The following is an 18,692-nucleotide window of genomic DNA, read 5'->3' as shown; positions in this document are numbered from 1 at the left end:
AGATGCCTGACAGTCCAGCTAGTCACGCTCCCAGACTCCCTTGCGACCAGAGCCTAGACTGGTCAGGTGCAACAGCATCTTCAAGAGAAAACACTAGGGTTTGAACCCCAGGACTGTGCTGAACCGAGGACAAGGCGGGGGGCAGGGGAGCTGATGAGGCAGGCCAGGGTCTGCACGCCACAGTGAGCCACCCCCAGTCCCTCCCCCTCTGATGGGGTCCCAGACCCATGGCCCCCAAGCTCATACCCCATCCTCAGCAAGAGATTGGATTCTTCTCTTGGCAAAATGGGTTCCTCAAGACTTACTGATACTGGTATTTGGGGGCCTCCCCCAATGAAGGCTCTAGCAATGTACGTGGGCACCACTGCTGTTTACAGATGTAGACACCAAGACTCGAGACTCATGCAGCCAGGAAGCCACAGGCTGAGATTAGAAGCCAGGTGGTTTGGCACTAGGCCAATGCCTCCCTTGAGCCTCGTTCTGGCCTCTAAAGACAGCAGTGGAGACACCTGCCCCTGGGCCCCCAGGTGGGCTGGATGAAACCCATCTCCCACCACCTCCTCTCTAGGCTCAAGGGCCAAGAACTAGTGCCCAGGGACTCCCATGCCATGGGGAGTCCGCGGAGGATCAGCTACACAGAACCTGGGACTCCAGTCGGCACCTCTCATCAACAACTTTATTACTCTCCAGATGCTGGTGAACTGTAGTCCCCACAGTGCTTCCCAGGAGCAGGCATCTCTGTCCATCATGTGCCCTCCCGGCCACAGAGAGGGGCAAGACCAAGGAGCACAGCAGCAGAGCCCGGTCCATCCTGTGAGAACCATCACCCCCCCACCCCCTCTCCCCTGGTGGGGAGAGGTTTCCTAGGGACAAGATCCTGTCTCCTTCCTTGAGCCTCCTCTGGATCCATGGCCGGCCTGCCGCCCGTGCCCTGCGCTCCTCTCCTGGGCACCAGGCCGGCCTCGCTGCGCCTGGGGCCTGCGGCAGGTGGACAGGGAAAGGGGGGGGGGCTCGGTTCGTGGACGCACCTGCTAGGAGTGGGAAGGCCCGGGAGCCGTGAGAACCGAATAGGGACGTGTGGCCAGGACGGAAAGGGCAGAGGACACAGTAGTGTTGCGACTCAGGAGCCAGCGCTGGAGGAGGAGGGCTGCGGGCCGGGGGCGGGGGTTGGGGGGGCCGGGCGGCGCGGGCACGGCAGCGGCTACCCCAGCGGCCAGGCCGGGAAAGGGCCCCCGCCTCCGGGCCCCGCCGCCGCGCCCGCGCCGCCCGCAGCCCGGCCGTGGATGCGCTGGTGGCGCAGCACGTGCTCGCGGCGCCCGAAGCCCTTGCCGCACTGCCAGCAGGCGAACGGCCGCGCCCCCGAGTGCGTCTTTCGGTGGCGCACCAGGTGCTCGCGCCAGTAGAAGGTCTTGCCGCACTCGCAGCAGGCGTGCGGCTTCTCGCGCGCGGGCAGCGGGCGCAGGGCCGGCCCGGGGCTGCCGGGGTGTGTGCCGCGATGGCGCCGCAGGTGCTCCTTGCGCCGGAAGGCCTTGCCGCACTCGGGGCAGGCGTGTGGCTTCTCGCCCGAGTGGCTCTGCCGGTGGCGCAGCAGGTGCGCGGGCTTCAGGGCGGCCTTGCCGCACTCGGGGCAGGAGGTGGTGCCCGGGGCCCCCGCCGCCAGGAAGGCGGGCAGGCCCGGCGCAGGCGGCGCCGCGGGGGCCGGGGGAGGGCTGCCCGGCTCCTGCTTGTAGGGGCGCGTGGCCTGGGCGTCCCCCGTCGCCAGCACCTCAGCCCCGGGGGCCGCATCTCCTGCCGGGCAAAGGCACACAGTGAGGGCAGGGGGCTCTGCACACGGTGGTGAGGCGGTGCAGGGCACCGCGAGCGGGAGCAAAGCTTAATGCCAGGAAACCATGGCGGCGGGGGAAGGGCTGACTGCAGGCTTCTGGACCCTGGGACCCGGCACAGTGCTCGGTACACGCTGCAGGCAGCGCCTAACAAATGGATGCACGGATGGATGCGTGGGTGTGAGGGAGGTTGGGTGAATGCGGGATGAAGATGAGTGGTGTATCCATGAGCAGCCTGATGGAGGAAGGCAGGTCAGCAGGTAGGCGGATGGAGGAGACGGGTACAGACGGAGGCGTGGAGGACCGACAGATGGGTGGATTGGTGGTTAATAATAGATGGACGGTGGGGCGCCTGGGTGGCTCAGGCAGTTAAGCATCTGCCCTCCTCTAGGGTCATGATCTCAGATCCTAGGACTGAGCCCTGTGTCGGGCTACCTGCTCATTAGGGTATCTGCTGCTCCCTCTGCCCCTCCCCCTGCTCTCTAATAAATAAACAAAATCTTAAAAAAAAAATCCTGGTTTAAAAAAATGGACGACGGATAGATGGGTAGGTGGACAGTAGGTGGATGGATGGGGTGGGGGCGGACGGAGGAGGGGGACAGTGGGGAGACACATGTATGAGAGCAGGGAGGCGGGCTGATGGGCGAACGGTAGGTGGGTTGACTGCACGATGGGTGAAGGGGGTGGGTGGCGTCTGAGGGGGTTCTGGGTAGACAAATGATTGGGTGGGTAAGTCAGGTGGACAAAGAACCTCACATTTCCTTTCTCCAGGTTTTTAAACTGCTCTATGGAGTTCCAGGGAGATAAGCTCCGGCTCACAATTCAATTTACAAAAACAATCCCAGTGCAACACAAAAAGTGTGAACCCCTTGCCCCCACCCACACATTCCCTCCATGCCAGTCCCAAGCCTTGGTGTCCTGGCCTCTCCTGGGAGCAGAGACACCTGCTATCAGGGGCAGAAGCCACCGTCCTCACCCTGGCTCTGGCCTTGACTTGCTGTGTGGCCTTAGGCAAGCAGCTTGAGCTCTCTGGACCTTGGGTTTCTACTCTGTTGGACACCGGCTTCCAGAGAGCAGAGTGTACCAGTGGGTCAACCAACGGTGGTGTTGGCTTGGTGCACAGCAGCGTGTTTTAAAAATGTAAAGAACATTTGAAAATCAGGCAGTTTCATAAAAATCCAAACTTTTGTCTTTTCTTGAGAAAAAACTGTTGATGTACTGGGGCCACATTGCCACGTGGCAACACAGGCTGCAGGAGAGCTGGCAGAATGGTGCCTGGCACACACCAGCAGCTGGTATGCATGGCCGGGCGCCGGCTATTCTGTCTGACCTCGCTGTGCCCTCCGTGGGGGCATGTCTGATCCATCTCCAGCCCTGGGGCCTAGCTCAGGGCCTGGCACATGGCAGGGACACCAGGAATGTGGACTGAGCAAATGAGGGATGAGCAGAAGGGGGACCCCTCAGGGTGGGAGAGGAGCATCATGTGGGTGAGGGGGTGAGCTACTCACCTAAGGGCATCATCCCAACACCATCCTTTCCAATGGTCACCCCAGAGCCTTCTGTCACATCCTGAGGTGCCCTCACTGCTGGTCCCTGAAATAAGAGATACCACACTCAGAAATGAGAAACCACAGCGATAGCCTCTAATTTTTCTCCCCTGCAACCCCATGTTTAGGCAATCATCAAGTCCTATCACGTGCTCCGGGGGAAGCTGGCTACCAGGCCTCCTTCTGGTCACCATGTGAGGGACCCGTCTGGGGAGCAGACCCTCCAGCCCCCAGGTGACCCCCTCATGAGACCCTGAGTCAGATCTGCCCCAAATTTCTGATCCACGGGAACTGTGTGAGACAACAAGTGTTTGTTGTTGCAAGCCTCTAAGTTTGGGGTGATTTGTTAGGTAGCAACAGACAACTGATACACTTGCTTTAATTCCTACCTTAGCTTCATAATTACTGTCCTCTGGATAAAGTGCAAACTCCTTGACAAAATACACAAGAAAAACACATAAGCTACCTTTAACTTGTGAAAAAAAAATAAAACAATGGAACTTTTCCCAGCTCAAACAGTAGACCACTTGTGAGCAGGATGGTGCCAGCCAGAACACCGAAGGTTACTGAAAATGTTTCAGACTATTTTAGGTGTCTTTATGCTATTGTCATTGTTTCTTAAGCCCTTGTCCTCAAGGAACAGATCAGAATCCTAGTGCCAACGAAGGAGAGCTGACTCCTGAGTTCCACACATCCAACCCCCTTCTCATATTTGACTTCTTTCAAATGCAACAGCTAGGATGGAAGTCAGTGATGCCTAAAATTCTATCAACTAGCAAGAAGACTCTGCAGGGAGCTTCCAGAGAGCCTTTCTCAAACGTGCATTGTTTGGAATTTGTGAACGCCCACGTTGTCTGGTGGTGGCAGGAGGAATATTTTGCATGGTCACCTTTTTGCTCTAGCAGACTGTAAACTGATTCCTGACCACTCTTGCAGCTCAGGCTGTTATGGTGCTACAGGTGACGACCCGCTGCTTCCTTCTGCTGTGGCCCATGGGCCCCGGCCCCACCTCCTCCTCCAGCCCCACCTCTGGCCAGGTCCTTTCCTGGAAGTCCATAGTAGAAAGTTAACGATGCCCTGAGCGTGCCAGGTTCTCTCAAACCTCCACTCTTTGGCACATTCTGTTCCCTCTGCCTAGAACTCCTTCTCCCATCCCCTTTTCCCTGTCTACCTCTGACATGTCCTTCAAGACTTGACTGCGCCCCCATCCCTGCCACCACACACAGGTTTATGACCCTGTGTGATTTAAGAACAGCCCCTATCCTGCTACCTACCACGCCCCACTACTCAACAGCTTTATTGAGGTTATAATGGATGTACATTATAAATGCATATATTTAAAGCATGCGATCCAGTCAGTTTCAACATGTACACACTCGAAACTACCATGAGCGCCGAGATGGCAAACATATCTAACAGCCCCTAAAAGTTTCCTTATGCACGTTTGTGATCTCTCTGAATCCCCGAATTACGAATCAGCAAATGCTGATGCATTTCCCGTCACTACAGAGCTGTTTTCATATTCTAGAAACTGTATGTACAACCACAGAGTAAATAGGTACTCTTTTTTGTGGGGGGGGGGCGGTTCTCTCATGCAACATAATTATTTAGAGATTAAGGGTACTGTCCTACAGTTTTCTTTCTCGTAGCATCTTTGGTTTTGCCCACAGAAGGAGTTGGGAAGTGTACCTTCTTCAATGTTTGAAGTTTGTGTGGAGTTATCACTTGTTCCTGAAACGTTCGGTAGACCTCCCTGACAGAGTCACCTTAACTGTCACACTGCATTTTTATGCCTGTGCTTGCCCATCTCCTCCTACAGACTGTGGGCTCCAGGAGGGCAGGGCCTGGCCTGCCTTCCTTCTGTGGTATCCCTGGTGCCAATCCCTCTAATAACAGCTGTCGTGAGACATAATTCACCTACTGCAGAATTCACCCACTGAAAATACAATTCCATGGCTTTCAGTGTATTCAGAGCTGTGCAGCCATCCCCAGCTTTAGAATATTTTCGTCACTGGCAAACTAAATCTCAAACCCAGTAGAGCTACCCCCCTTCCCTGCCCCAACTCCTGGAGCCGAGGCTTCTCTCTGTCTGTGGATGTGCCTGTTCTGGGTGTTGCGTTAGTGGAATCTTGCAATCTACAGTCCCTTCTGACTGGCTCCTTCCCCCTTTCCACGTCACGTCTTTGATGGTCACTCTGGCAGGCGTCAGTGCTTCAGTCCCTTGCGTGGCTGAATAATGTTCCCTTGTGAGGCTGGACCACATTCTGTGCATCTATTCCAGTGGGCACACAGGTCGTTTCCATCTTCTGCCTATTACGGAGACTGCTGGCCTGCTGCCGTTCGCCTCACATCAGCGACAAGTTTTGTGTGGACGTACGCCCAGCAGTGAAGTGCTGGCTCACAGGGTAGCAGGTGTCTAACCTTCACAGGAACTGCCAGACGTCTCCCACTGCGACTGCCCCGCATCACGTTCCCCCCACCGTGGAAGAGGACAGGGCTCCACTTCCCGGTGCCTCTTCCGACAGTCCTCAAGGGACGCCAGGTGAGCGAACGATGGAAGGGAAAAAGGGTCAAGTTGTCTGCCTTTGCTCTGGTGAAGAAGGGAGTCAAGATAAGGGGGTACCGAGGTGTGGAGTCAGGGTCTGGCCTGAGGCCGACCAGGTCCCCAGGTGCCTCCCAGCCACAGGCCTGCCTGTGGGACCCCAAGCAAGTTACCTCCCACCCTGGGGTCAGAGCAGAGGGGCTGAGGCGGCACTCAGTCTCACCCCGAGTCCTGACCCAGACTGGCAGATGCCGAGGGCACAGCAGAAGGAACTCCCCAGCTCCACGGCCCTCGGTGGGGCTCCTGCGACCCACAGGTGACATCCGCCCCCAGTGCAGCAGGCCAGGGGCAGGACACATGCCAGGCGCCCGCCCGCGAGCAGAACCCAGGAAGCCACACCGCCAGCAGGCTCTCCTGGCGATTCTAGGGCACACACATCCTCTGGATGGCCTGGGGCTCTCTGCTTTGGGGTCCCAGACATGGGATGCTAGGCTGTGCAGAGACCAAGCCCCAGCCACAAGAAGATATTCAGGCAGAGTGGCCATGGGGATGAGGCTGGGGCCCTGGGTGAGACACTGGGGACTCAGTATCTGGCGTACAGCAGGGCTTAGGAGCAGGAGCTAGAGCCAGGGCCTGTGGGTTCTATTCCTCCCGCTGCCCCCTAACTAGCCCTGTGACCTTGGGCAAGGTTCTTGACTTCTCTGGGACGCACACTGCCATCCGGGAGACAGAGGATAACAGTATGCAGTACCGACCCCTCGGGGCTGGGTGGAGACGGGCAGGCCGGGCTAACAACAGGATTTATGGGGGGCTCTTAGCCTCCAGAGGGGCTGGAGACTAGAGTCAGACTATATAACTGACCTCCAATAAGAAGCCTGGACACCAGGCTCGAGAGCCTCCCTCGTCAGCATGGTCAGCACAACCTGGTGCTGTCCCCACGGCGCCTCCAGGAGAGGCGTGCTCCTGGACCTGCCCCAAGTGCCTCTCCCCTCGCTGACTGTGCTCTGCGTCCCTTCACTGAAACAAATCGGAACTGTGAGCACCCCAGCTCTCATCAAGTCCTGAATCCTTCTCATGGATTACCGAACCCACGCTGGCCCTGGGGACCCCCAAACTTGCAGGTGGTATCAAAGCAAGGTGTCCTCGGAGGAACCCCTGGGCACCGCACACGGAGCCGCCTGGCCACCATCACTGCCCATCTGGGGCAGCGAGGACACTTGGGTTCAGGTCTGCACTTCCCACCCTGGAACTCATTCATGTATTTATTCCAGCTCCACCAGGCAAGGGGGCAGGGAGTGATGGCAGGAGACCCGACCACGTCTTTCTCCCGAAGATTCAGAGTCTAGCCAGAATCTAGCCGACCACTCAACCTCATCAGCTGAGCAAGCCCTGCGGGCCACCCTGAGCCACGACCACGCCACCCGCCTTCACCTCTCCGGGCTCACTGCTGCCCTCGCCTTCCTGCACACCGGCCCCGCCAGTGCCACCGGCTTCGGCTCTCACCTCTGCCAGCTGCCCATGCTCTTCCTGTGCTGCGGGCTGTCTCTGCCGCCCCAGGATTCCCTGAGCACCCGGAGGCTCAGGCCGGCGGGCATTTCCTGTTGTGCTGACTGCGGCCCGGCCCTCCCAGCCTCCCAGCTCCTGACCGCCCACCCGCTTTCCTTTGGGTTTCCTGGGCTGGCAGACACCTGGCCCCCTGGCTATCGTGTGCCCGGGACCGGATGCAGGTGACTGACCGTGGCCAATTTGGTCCCCCCTCCGCCGTCTCCCCTAACCTGCAGAACAGACCAGGCTCTCCCTCCAGACCTGACAGGAAACTTCGCACTTGCCCGCCCGCAACCAACAGAGGCAGCCTGGGGGTTACTCGCTGCTCCCTGGCAAGCCGTTTGCTGAGCACCTACGATGTACCAGGCACTACTCAAAGCACCAGGGACACATCAGTGAACAAGACAGACATGGCTCCTGCGCTTGAGGGCCTATGTTCTAGTCACTGCTAGACGAACCATAACATGATTTTCCACAAGGCCGGCTCAGCCGGGTAGGGGTTTCTCTCGGCCCCCTGGAATCAGAGCAGCCAAGAAGAGCCCTTAGAACTGTGGAGGCTCACACGCTGCCGGTGGCAACGCCAAGTGCCACAGCCACCTCGGGAAGCAGTTTGGCGGTTTCTCCTAAAATCAAACACGCCTGCCACGAAACCCAGGCCTCGCACCCCCTGCGATCCACTCCAGCTAAATGAAAACTCAGGTTCACGCAGGAACACACCCCCAGGTCTTTAAAGCAGCTGCATTCAAAATCACCCAACACTGGAGAGCACTTCTGGGTCCTTCCACAGGGGAGGGACAGAGAAACTGGTGTGTCCACACCACGGGGTTCTACTTGGCGTGAAAAAGGAACCAACTACCGACACACGCGACCACATGTGTCAATCTCAAAGGCATAGTGCTGAGCCAAAGACCCAGCCCCCAAACCTCACACACTGTGAGTTCCTTTCTGTGCTTCCCCAGAAGACGGACCGCAGACTGGCAGCCCGTGGGGCCCTGGGGCGAGGGCGCCTGTGAGGGCGGCCCACGGAGTTCTGGGGTGACAACACAGGTCTGTGTCCTGACTATGGCTACAATTAACCACCGTGTGTTGACAATGCAGAGAACTGTACACCCCCACAAAAAGTTAAAAATACAGTGAAGCCAAGTGCCTGGGTGGCTCAGTCAGGTAAGCGTCTGCCTTCGGCTCAGGTCATGATCCTGGGGTCCTGGGACTGAGCCCCGCATCAGGCTCCCTGCTCAGCGGGGAGCCTGCTTCTCCCTCTGCCTCTGCCACTCCCCCTGCTTGTGTTCTCTCTCTCTCACAAGTAAGTAAATAAATAAAACCTTAAAAAAAAAAACACACTGAATCCGTGGCCCCTCGCACCTGGTAACAGGAGACTCAGCTCCCGAGTGAGAGACCCTGCCGCAGTGTTCTTCAAAGCCCCCACGTGTTCTAGGCAGCCGAGGTCTGGAGCCACGGCCTTACAGCAGTGCGTGCACAATGCATCAGGGAAGGCTCTGCCCCACACAGGCGAGGACCCAGACCTCAGAGACACCCTCGTCCCAGAGGCGTTTCCCAGACTCTAGCTTTCCAGGTCCCTCCGCCACAGTCTGAGTGCAATAAAAAGGTGTCTGTCCCACCAGCAATGGGGAAGCGGCATCAGAGGGGCCGTGGATGGTTCGGTGCAATCCCGCAGAACAGCATCACCCCAGGGATGCTCCAGCCGGCTCCCAGCCCGAGGCTGCTCTCCTACCAGAGTGGGAGAGAATGACTCCCGGGAACCCAGGGAAGCCGTCGGGGAATCACCGGGAATCATGACTCCACGAGAATCTGATGCCGTGCTCCCACACCACTTCCGAGTCCTCGGACATGCACCTGCCTTTGTAGCAGGCACAATAGTCCCCGGTCCCAGGGCTCGTGGCTCTGTGCCCTCATGTGGCAGAAGGGCTGGGACTTTGCAGGTGTAACTGACATGAGGGGACAGCCCAGGATTATCTGGACGGGCCCAGTATCATCAGGAGGGTCGGGGTCAGGAGAGGACGTGACCTTGGAAGCAGAGGTCAAGTGAGGCCCAAGGATGGATTCTTCCCTAGAGCCTCCAGAAGGAACACAGCCCTGCCCACACCCAGGTTTCAGCCAGACCCGAGTCAAACTCCTGGGCTCCAGCACTCCAAGTGAGTTCGTCGGGGTTGTCTTTAAGGCACGGGCTCTGCAGTGATGTGTGACGGTGGCAGCGACAGGGAACCATGACCCAGAGAAGCGGCTGTGAGGGGAGGGGTGAGGCTGGTCCCAGGAAGCGGGGGAGAGCCTATCAGAGGAACTGGGCCTCAGAGACGGAAGGGGCCGACAAGACCACGGCTGCGTTCCCAGCACCCAATGGGGTGCCACAGGCACTCACAGTGGACACTCTCCCATCTTTCTGACTGCTCACCCCCGCCGTCCGCCAGCCTCTGACCCCTGTGCCCGCCAGGCTCTGGCCACCGCTCACCACGCGGCCCACATGTGGCTGCTGAGCACCTGGAAAGGGGACACGTGCCACCTGCCAAGGTGGTAACAGGCCGGATACGCTGAGTTCAACAAATTGAAGCCGCGTGTTCCTTTCCGCCCTTTCCAACGTGCTACAGACAGGGCTCACGTCCTATTTTCCCTGGACAGCGCGGCTCTAAACCGCGGGTCAGCGGGCTTTTCCTACAATGGACCAAGAGTAAAGGTTTTCGGCTGTCTGTGTCCGCACTGCCCTGCTCAGTCCTTGTGGCAAAAGGGCCACAAGCACCACATGAATGGACCGGCCCGGCTGTGCACCTGGGAGGTTCTGTCACACTCCACAAAACCGGGTGGGGGCAGGGCCCACAGGCTCCTGTCGGGCGACCCCTTGCCTTTAGTAAAGCATTTAGTCTCCCCGGGAGGTGACCTCTAAGGCCCTGGGGCAGCCTACCTGACATGAGCGACTGTGTGCGTGGGGGCCTGGGGCCACACTGGCCAGTCCAACAGTACAGTTTATAACGGAGACTTTCAGACCCCCAGGATGCGCTCAGCCTCCAGGGGGGCTGGAGGGCGAGGCGGGTCGTGCATGCACAGCGGAGCCCAACAGAAACTCCGGGCACCAAGGCTCAAGGAGCCACCCCAGCCGGCGATACCACATGCACGCTGTCACGCTCCATGGCCAGCAGGACCGTCCACGTGCCCCCGTCGGAGGAAAGCTAGAGGCTTCGTGCACGGGGCTGGGCTAGAGCCCTGCCCCTCCTCCCTCCGCTGACCGGATCTGCGTGCTTCTGCCGTGACAAACCCCAACCGTGAGCAAGACAGCTTTCGGATGGTTCTGAGTCCTCCTCCTGAATCGTTCAACAGGAGGGCGTCTCGGGGACCAGCCCTCTGCACCGCGCTACTAGCCTGATGCACACACCCACCCCACAGCCTCCCCATGCTCAATCGTGTCCTGAGACCAGTGGCCCTCCGGAGAGCAGAGGCGAGGCAGGGAGGGGGGAGGCCGGTCTCCAACCAGGTGAGGTGGCAGCTGAGGGACGTGGGTGCGAGCAGGGCCCCTCACCCCCCACCAACCCTGTGCTCACCCAGAGCTCCTCCAGCAGGGCCACGGCGTCCTCCCCGCTCCGGGGCTGCCGGCTGCACACCCAGGCCTGGATGTCGGCAGGGAGGGCACTCAGGAACTGCTCCAGCACCAGCAGCTCCAGCATCTGCTCCTTGGTGTGCAGCTCGGGCTGTAGCCACTGGCGGCACAGGGCACGCAGCAGGCCCAGTGCCTCGCGGGGGCCCGGCGCGTCGCCCAGGTGGAAGTGGCGAAAGCGGTGCCAAGGCGAGTCCAGGGTCAGGCCCTCGGCCGATGGGCCTTCCTGCTTCACGGGCTGGGGAGACGGGACCTCCATGGGGGTCTGTGAGCCCCGCAGGGACGGCAGCACCTGTGGGGAGGGGCGTTCAGCACCGTCAGAGCCCAGCTCAGTGACTCAAGAAACCACCGCCTCCTGCCGGGTGCACCCCACACGTGCCCACGTCAGAGGTCAGGGCTGGGTGACCTGGAGTAAGCGGCGGTGCCCTCTGTGCCTCAGTTTCCCCTGTAGGTCGAAGTGCTCCCCTACCTGGCACAGCCGAGGGAGGAGTGCCTGGGAAGGAAGGTGCCTGTGGGCTGCTGTGCCCAGGGCCCTGCACACAACAGGTGCCGAAGGAAGGGAGAGTTGGATCCCCGTCCTGGGACGGCCCAGGCTCAGATCCTGGCTCTGCCCTTCCCTGAGGGTGACCGCGGGCCCTGCTGTTCCTCCGACTCCTCCCTCAGCTTCGTGTGAGGAGTAAACACACAGAGAGCTGGAACAGTGCGCGGCACCAGCAAGTGCTCAGAAAGCCCCGAGGTCTCGTCAGTGCTATCATCATCGTCACTGGTCACCCCGATGACACGCATTCCCTGAGTCCCCAGCATCCCCTGCAACAGATGCTCACAACGCCTACTCCAAAGACACCTCTGCAACCGCTTCCTTATTCACGGTCCCCCAAGTCCACATGAAGCTCTAACCCCAGCACCGCAGTATCTGGAGGTGGGTTTGGGGAGATGAGCGGGAGCACACGAGTGTCGGCTGAGCTGGTACAAGCTCCGGTTAGGAGACGAGAAGTCATGTGGGGGGGTCTAACATACAGCGTGGCAACTGGGGCTCAGGAGACTGTGCCGTCTGCTTGGAAGCTGCTAGGGGAGTGAGCTTACAGGTTCTTTCTCATCACAAGAAAAAGCAAGGGTGACTATGCGAGTCAAAAGACGTGAACCGAACTCACCGTGGCAACCGAGTCACAATGTACCCACGTCAGAGCGTCACGTGTATCTTAACACAACACTGTATGTTGGTTACACCTCAATAAAACTGGGAAAAGAGACGAGAGAAGCCATAAGGATGAGGTCGGAATCCACGGGATCGGAGCCCTTGCAGGAACAGAAATCTCCCGGATGTGCTCTGCCACATGAGAAGATAAGCAGGCTGCCCACTGCAGCCCAGACACGAATCTGCCTGCAGCTGACCGTGGACTCTGGCCCGAGAACTGAGAAATAAGCATCTGTTGTTGAAGCCCCAGTCTGTGGTATTCCTGTGGCTGCCTGAGCTGCCCCATACACGGACGGGCCCCCAGTCACGTCCAGGGATCAGGAACCATGGTGGACTGCAGGACTGGCCCCCATCCACTCTCCCCTTCCTCTTCTGTCCAATCCCCCCGCCCCCAAGGAAGCTGTGTGCCTTCCTCTTCCTCTTCCCATTCCTGAAGGAGGGGACCTGGACGTGGCAGTGGTTCCACCAGGGGTGATGTGACCTTGGGAGACAGCCGGAAATGTCCGGAAACTTCTGACTGCTGGATGGGGGCAGGGGAACCGTGCTGCCGGCATCCGGCGGGGGGAGGCAGCTGGGGGTCCTACAGCCCACAGGGCAGTCCCACGGCACAGAATGATCCAGCCCCAAATGTCGACAGCACCAAGGCTGAGAGACCCCGGCCTGGAGGAGACGTCCTCGTGTGGTCCAGGGACCCCTGGGGTACTGAGAGGTCAGAACTGTGTCATCACAACAGTAAGACGTTATCTGCCTCTTTTACTATCCCTCTCTCCTGAGTGTACGCTGGGGTCTTCCAGAGGCTGCACGAACGCAGACCGAATGCAGAAGCAGATGCGAAACCCAGCCGTCTTCTTTTGAGCCAGGCATTGGAGAGATTCGCAGGAAAATAATGCCACATTTCCAATTTTTTGTTTTGGAAAACACAGTTACTTTCCATTTAGAAAATGTTATTTACATCAACATGTGAAAGGTTGATTACTTCTATTTCTAAATGCATTAATAAATACTTTGAAATTTCTCTGACCTTACATTTTAATAGGATACCCATAAACACAACTGCTATAAATAAAAATGCTTTGGGATCTCCAATAATTTTTAAGAATATAAAGGGGTCCAGAGTTCAAAACGCTTGAGAACCACTAGGACTGGGGTCAGCAAACAGCCACCTGTGGGCCAAATCTGGCCTGTAGCCTTTTCTTTTTTTTTAAGATTTTATTTTTTGGTATTCTCCGTAACCAATGTGGGGCTTGAACCTACAACCCTGAGATTAAGAGTCGCGTGTTCTACCAAGTGAGCCAGCTGGTTGCCTTTTTTTTTTTTTAATTTTTGAAAGATTTTTTATTGATTTGAGAGGGAGAAAAAGAGAGGTAGTGAGAGAAAGCCCGAGCAAGGGGGAGAAGCGTAAGCAGGCTCCCCGCTGAGCAGGGAGCCCCACACGGGGCTCGATCCCGGGACCCTGGGGTCACGACCTGAGCCAAAGGGAGATGCTTAACCAACTGAGCCACCCAGGTGCCTGCTTCTTCTTTTTTTACATAAAGTTTTGCTGGTACATGGCCATGCCTATTTGCTCATGCACCGTCCATGGCTGCTTTTGAGCTCAGAAGGCAGAGCTGAGTAGAATCACAGAGACTGAATAACCTGCAAAACTGCCCACAGGGTTACAGATATTTACTATCTGGCTCTTTCCAGAAAAAGTTTGCCAACCCCTGACCTAAAGGATGGTGGGACCAACACAGAAGGGATCCTGGATGACCCTGTGGGTCACGGCACTGACCCAACCCAGAACACCACTGCACTGTCAGAAAACAAGTTTTTCTATCTGACTTGAGCCACTGTGTTTTGGGGCCTCCTTGCTACAGTAGCTTGCTCTCGATCACGAGTAAAGGACAGTCCTCTCGACCGCAAGGCAGGAGGTAGACAAGGGCTCTGACCAATGAGATTTAAGAGAAAGTCTGTGTTTGAACAACTCTCCTTTTGATACAAGAAATTTCTGTGGCCAACCGCATTTTGCAGCAGAGCAAAGGAGGTCAAGAGAGAAGATCCTTGGCTCTGGGACACAGGCTCTGAGTAGCTGGGCTGAAAGGTCCCCTGGACAGCCCAAGTCCAAAGCTCTGGCTCTTTACTACTACGCCACTGACCATGGACATCATCTCGTTGTTGGGCCGGCCACCACAGCCCCCCTCATCATCTCCCTGCTCCCAAGCCTGCCGCCCTAGACACAGATCATTCCACAGCAATCAGAAAGGGTTTTTTCCCCTCAATACAAATCACATTATGTCACTTCCCCCACTCAAAACCCTCTGCTTCTTTGCTACACAAGGTCTCACATCTGCCTACCTTTCTTGTCTCCTACCATTCTATCCCTGGCTCTCCTCCAGCCACACTGGCCCCTTGATTATATTCTCAGACTCAAGGCCAGTCCTGCCCCAGGGCCTTTGTACCTGCTCTTCCCTCTCCCCTCCTCCTTGCTCAGCTGGCTCCTTCTCTTCTTTGAGGCCTCCATGCAATTTCCCCTACTTGGAGAGCCTCCTCAAATCATCCAATTAACATAGCAACCACACACCCTACCCTGCAGTTACTATCCTGTCACCTTTATTAATTTCCCCTTAGTGTTTAACAAGACGGTGTGTTATATTTGTGTGCTCTCTTCCCTCATGAGAATTTAAGCTTCAGGAGAGCAAGAGACCACAAACACAGAGGCCAGCATGCTGGCTGGCACTCAAAGAAAATTTATGGGATGATCAGTCCTATGAAATTAGTATTATTACTGCCCCCATTTTGCAAATGGAGAAGGTGAAGACATCTTGCCCAAAGTCACCCAGGTAATAAGTAACAGAGCCTAAACTCACACCCAGGTCTGCCTGGTTCCACAGCCAATCTGCAACATCACCTCCTGCCCACTCATCCCTCCATTTGAGGACTGACAAGCCTGGGAATGGCCGGGAGGGCTTCCCAGAAGACCTGGGCCAGAGCTGAGTCTCCAAAGATGCAGAGAAGCCTGCTCTGCTGTGAGAAAGATCCCTCTTGGATGGGACTGGAATCTGACCTGAGGGAGCCAGGCCCCAGGCATCAAGCTGAAGGGTCCACAATCCGGTTGCACCCAGCACCTCTGCATGGCACGCTCAGTTAACAAAATGCTTAAGGGGTGGGCTCTGGACCTTGGCCATCACGCTTCCACTTTCAGCTCTGCCATTTATCCAGTGCCTGACCTTGGATCCATGATTTGCCTGCCCCTCTGTGGGCTGAACTTCTCCACCTGTAAACCAGCACTGATAACAGCTCCTTCCCCACATGGGGCTACTAAGGATATGAATTAGAAGTGGCTCAGCATACAGTAAGTGCTCAATGAAGACTTGTGTGTCTACTGCAGGCTTTCCAAACTCAGCGCTCGTCATACATAGGGCTGGATAATTCTGTGTTGTGGCAGCCGTCCCATGCCCTGTGGAAGGTTTAGCAGCATCCCTGGCCTCAGACGCCAGTGGCTGTCTCCCCAACTCCCCAACTGCGACCCCAAATAGGTTTCCAGATATGGTCACGTACCCCCGGCTGAGAGCCACTGGTCCACTGGACAAATATTTACTCAGAGCACAAGGGCTCTGGAGCAAATCCCAGTTCTTCAGCCTCCTATAGCTATCTGTCCTCGGACAAAGTACAACAGCACCTTCTATACATGGGCTCTCCATTTCCTGGGCTGCAGAATGGGAAGAAAAACCCGAGGGATGCAAGAGTCCCAGCGTATGAGTGTGAGACGCGAGGCAAAGCAAGATGCTGCGAGCAGGGGCGCCTGGGTGGCTCAGGCGCTAAGTGTCTGCCTTTGGCTCCGGTCATGACCCCAGGGTCCTGGGATCGAGCCCCGCATCGGGCTCCCTGCTCCGCGAGAAGCCTGCTTCTCCCTCTGACCCTCCCCCTGCTTGTGCTCCCTCTCTCGCTGTCTCTCTGTCAAATAAATAAAAGCTTAAAAAAAAAAAATGCTGAAAGCAGCACCTGGCCCAGCAAGTGCTCAGAGTGGGAGCGCGCTTACTGCTACTCAGGGAGGCGCTGGGCGACACCGCTAGTCACCAAACAGGCGCACGGCCATCTACGAGGGGACCGGGACTCCAACAGCGGGCACAGAGGGTGCCTGGAGGCCGGCTCGGGGAACCGCTTCGGCAGGCGAACACAGCCTGGAGCACTTTGCCCCCGCCGGCCAACTGCCTCCCGTGCACCAAGCCCCCGACCCCCCGACGTGGGCGCTCCGCACCCGGAGAGGGGAGCGCGCCGCTCAGCCGCCGCCTCGGACGCCCGGAGCTCCGCACGAGGGCGAGCGCCCGCGGGACTCCCGCGCCTAGGACCCGGCCCCCGGTCCCGCTCCCGGCCCCACCCCCGCCCCTCCCCCTCCGGGGCCCTCCCCCTCCGGGGCCCTCCCCCACACCCCGCCCCCGGCTTTCCACTCTCTCCCGCGTCCTCCACCCCCAGGGGCCACAGCCCCCTCCCACTTCCCGACCCTCCCCAGCCCCTCCCCCTCCCGTTCCCTCTCCCATCCCCCTCGCCTACCTCCCGCTTCGCTCGGCCCCCTTCTTCTCCCCTGCCCCCGCTCCCCATCCCTCCGGCCTCCGGCCTCCAGCCCCCCCCTCCCCAAAGCGCATCCAACCGCCCCCCCAACCCCCCCTTCCCCTCTCGCTCACCTCACTCTCCCAGACGAGGCCCCCCAAGCCCCCTCACCTCGTCGCACATGCGCACAAAGCTCACCGGGACTCCATGCCCCGGCAGGCTTTGCGCCAAACTCATCCGTCCCCCGCCCCCTAACACTCAGACACCGAGGCGTCCGTTCCGCCCCTCACCGGCCCCGCCCCCCGCCCCCCGCCCCACTGGCCTCACCTAGAACTACATTTCCCAGGAAGCTTCGCGGCAAAAGGACGCTTCCCATTGGCCGCTCGCCGTGACGAACCTCTCACGCCCGTCTCCAAATAGTTCTGAACTACACGTTCCAAGGTGCATCGAGCACGGCCAGCGGCCTATTAGCCCAGACAAACAAGGCCTCTCGGCGCGCCAGGCTTTAAACTACATTTCCCAGAATGCCTACAGGGCTTCCCATTGGCTCGCACGCGGACGCGGGCATGCGCAGACGTGCCGACGGGGAGGCCGAGGGAGGGAGAAGGAGGGGTCATGGCGGCGTTGTTGAGACAGGTAGAGGTTGGACGCCGGCGGGCGCTCGGGAAATGAAATCCCCGGGCGGTCGGGGCGGGCAGGCGAGGAGGAGGGGTTGCGCCAGAGCTCTGCGCCAGTCAGGCCTGCGGGGTGTGTCTCCTTGCGCGTCCCCTACTCCGTCCGGGCGGCGCTGACAGGGTCCACGGTGGGCGCGCGTTGGGACCCGCGTATCTGGGGCCGACCTGGGCGCCCTGGTTCGGCTCCTCCGCCGGGAGCCTGGCGCCCAGCGTCTGACCTCAGTGTTCCGTCCTGCGTGAATCGGGAGAAGGTGCTGCCGGCCACACGTCATTGGCGTGCTCCCATCGGACAGGGCAGCTGCCTCAGTTTCCCCATCTCGGGAACGGGAAGAGTTGGTTTTTAGAGCAGGAAGAAATCTTAAGAGATGGGCCGAAGCTCTGTGTCTGAGGACGGCCCGCACGAGCCGCGTGCGCCCGGGCGCAACGCTAGACGTCGTCCCCACCTCCCCGTTCATTAAACGCGCGGGAGCTTTCCCCCAGGTTTGCTGCGGTTAGTGGCTGAATCGGGACCTCCTGCCGGGCCCACCTCTCGGCCCCCTCTTCCCTCTTGCTTCGGGAGTTCCGGCCACCCCGGCCTCCGTTCTGCTCCAGGAACACGGCTGGTGTTCCTACTCACATGCCGTCGCCCATTTGACATCGCAGACCTACAAGGTGGGCAGGAGCTTTTGCTCCCTACCGCCAGCAAGGAGACGCTTCTTCCTGCCTGTCCGCCTCTGAGAAGATGAATCTGTCATTCGTGCAGATGCCCGGGCCAGACCTGGAAGGGTCGCGCTTGCTTCTGCTTCTCCATCACCCGCACATCCAGCCCATCAGCAGGCCCTGTTGGTTGCTGCCTTCAGGGTGGTCACAGGTTGTCCCCTTCTCCTGATGCTGTCACCTGGCCTGAGTACCCTTGACCTCTCCCTTGAACGACTGCAGCAGCCTCCCTAGTGTCCTGCCGCCACTCTGGCCTCCTCCCACCCCAGTCCCTTCTCGTAGCAGCCAGAGGGATCATTTTTGTGTGTGATAAAATACATGTAAAAGGGGGCGCCTGGGTGGCTCAGTTGGTTCAGCGACCGCCTTCGGCTCAGGTCATGATCCTGGAGTCCCGGGATCGAGTCCCGCATCGGGCTCCCTGCTCGGCGGGGAGTCTGCCTCTCCCTCTGACCCTCCCCCCCATGTAGTCTCTCTCTCCCTCATTCTCGCTCTCTCAAATAAAATCTTTAAAAAAATGTTAAAATTTACCATTTTAGCCATTT

The 18,692-nt window shown here is 58.4% G+C and overlaps 1 protein-coding gene across 5 annotated transcripts; it reads right to left on the bottom strand.

Annotated features, from left to right (window-relative positions):
* Positions 1-1,186: 1,186 nt before the first annotated feature.
* Positions 1,187-17,062, bottom strand: ZNF444 (zinc finger protein 444). 5 transcript variants are annotated; one of them, XM_035724937.1, is made up of 5 exons: positions 16,915-17,017; positions 12,210-12,295; positions 11,006-11,350; positions 3,332-3,416; positions 1,187-1,788 (listed from the first exon to the last, which is right to left on the bottom strand). In XM_035724937.1, the coding sequence occupies exons 3-5, from the start codon at positions 11,315-11,317 to the stop codon at positions 1,202-1,204; spliced, it is 984 nt and encodes a 327-aa protein (XP_035580830.1). In that variant the 5' UTR covers positions 11,318-11,350; positions 12,210-12,295; positions 16,915-17,017; the 3' UTR covers positions 1,187-1,201. The 5 variants fall into 5 exon arrangements, with proteins under 5 accessions (XP_035580830.1, XP_035580831.1, XP_035580832.1 ...); XM_035724938.1 differs by having other exon boundaries at positions 16,952-16,977; XM_035724939.1 differs by lacking the exon at positions 16,915-17,017 and adding an exon at positions 16,784-16,804.
* Positions 17,063-18,692: the final 1,630 nt, after the last annotated feature.

This window comes from Zalophus californianus, chromosome 17 (assembly GCF_009762305.2).
Source record: "Zalophus californianus isolate mZalCal1 chromosome 17, mZalCal1.pri.v2, whole genome shotgun sequence".
Classification (NCBI taxonomy): Eukaryota; Metazoa; Chordata; class Mammalia; order Carnivora; family Otariidae; genus Zalophus; species Zalophus californianus.
Note: the sequence above shows the minus strand (reverse complement) of the source record. Positions and strands in the feature narration are given on the sequence as shown.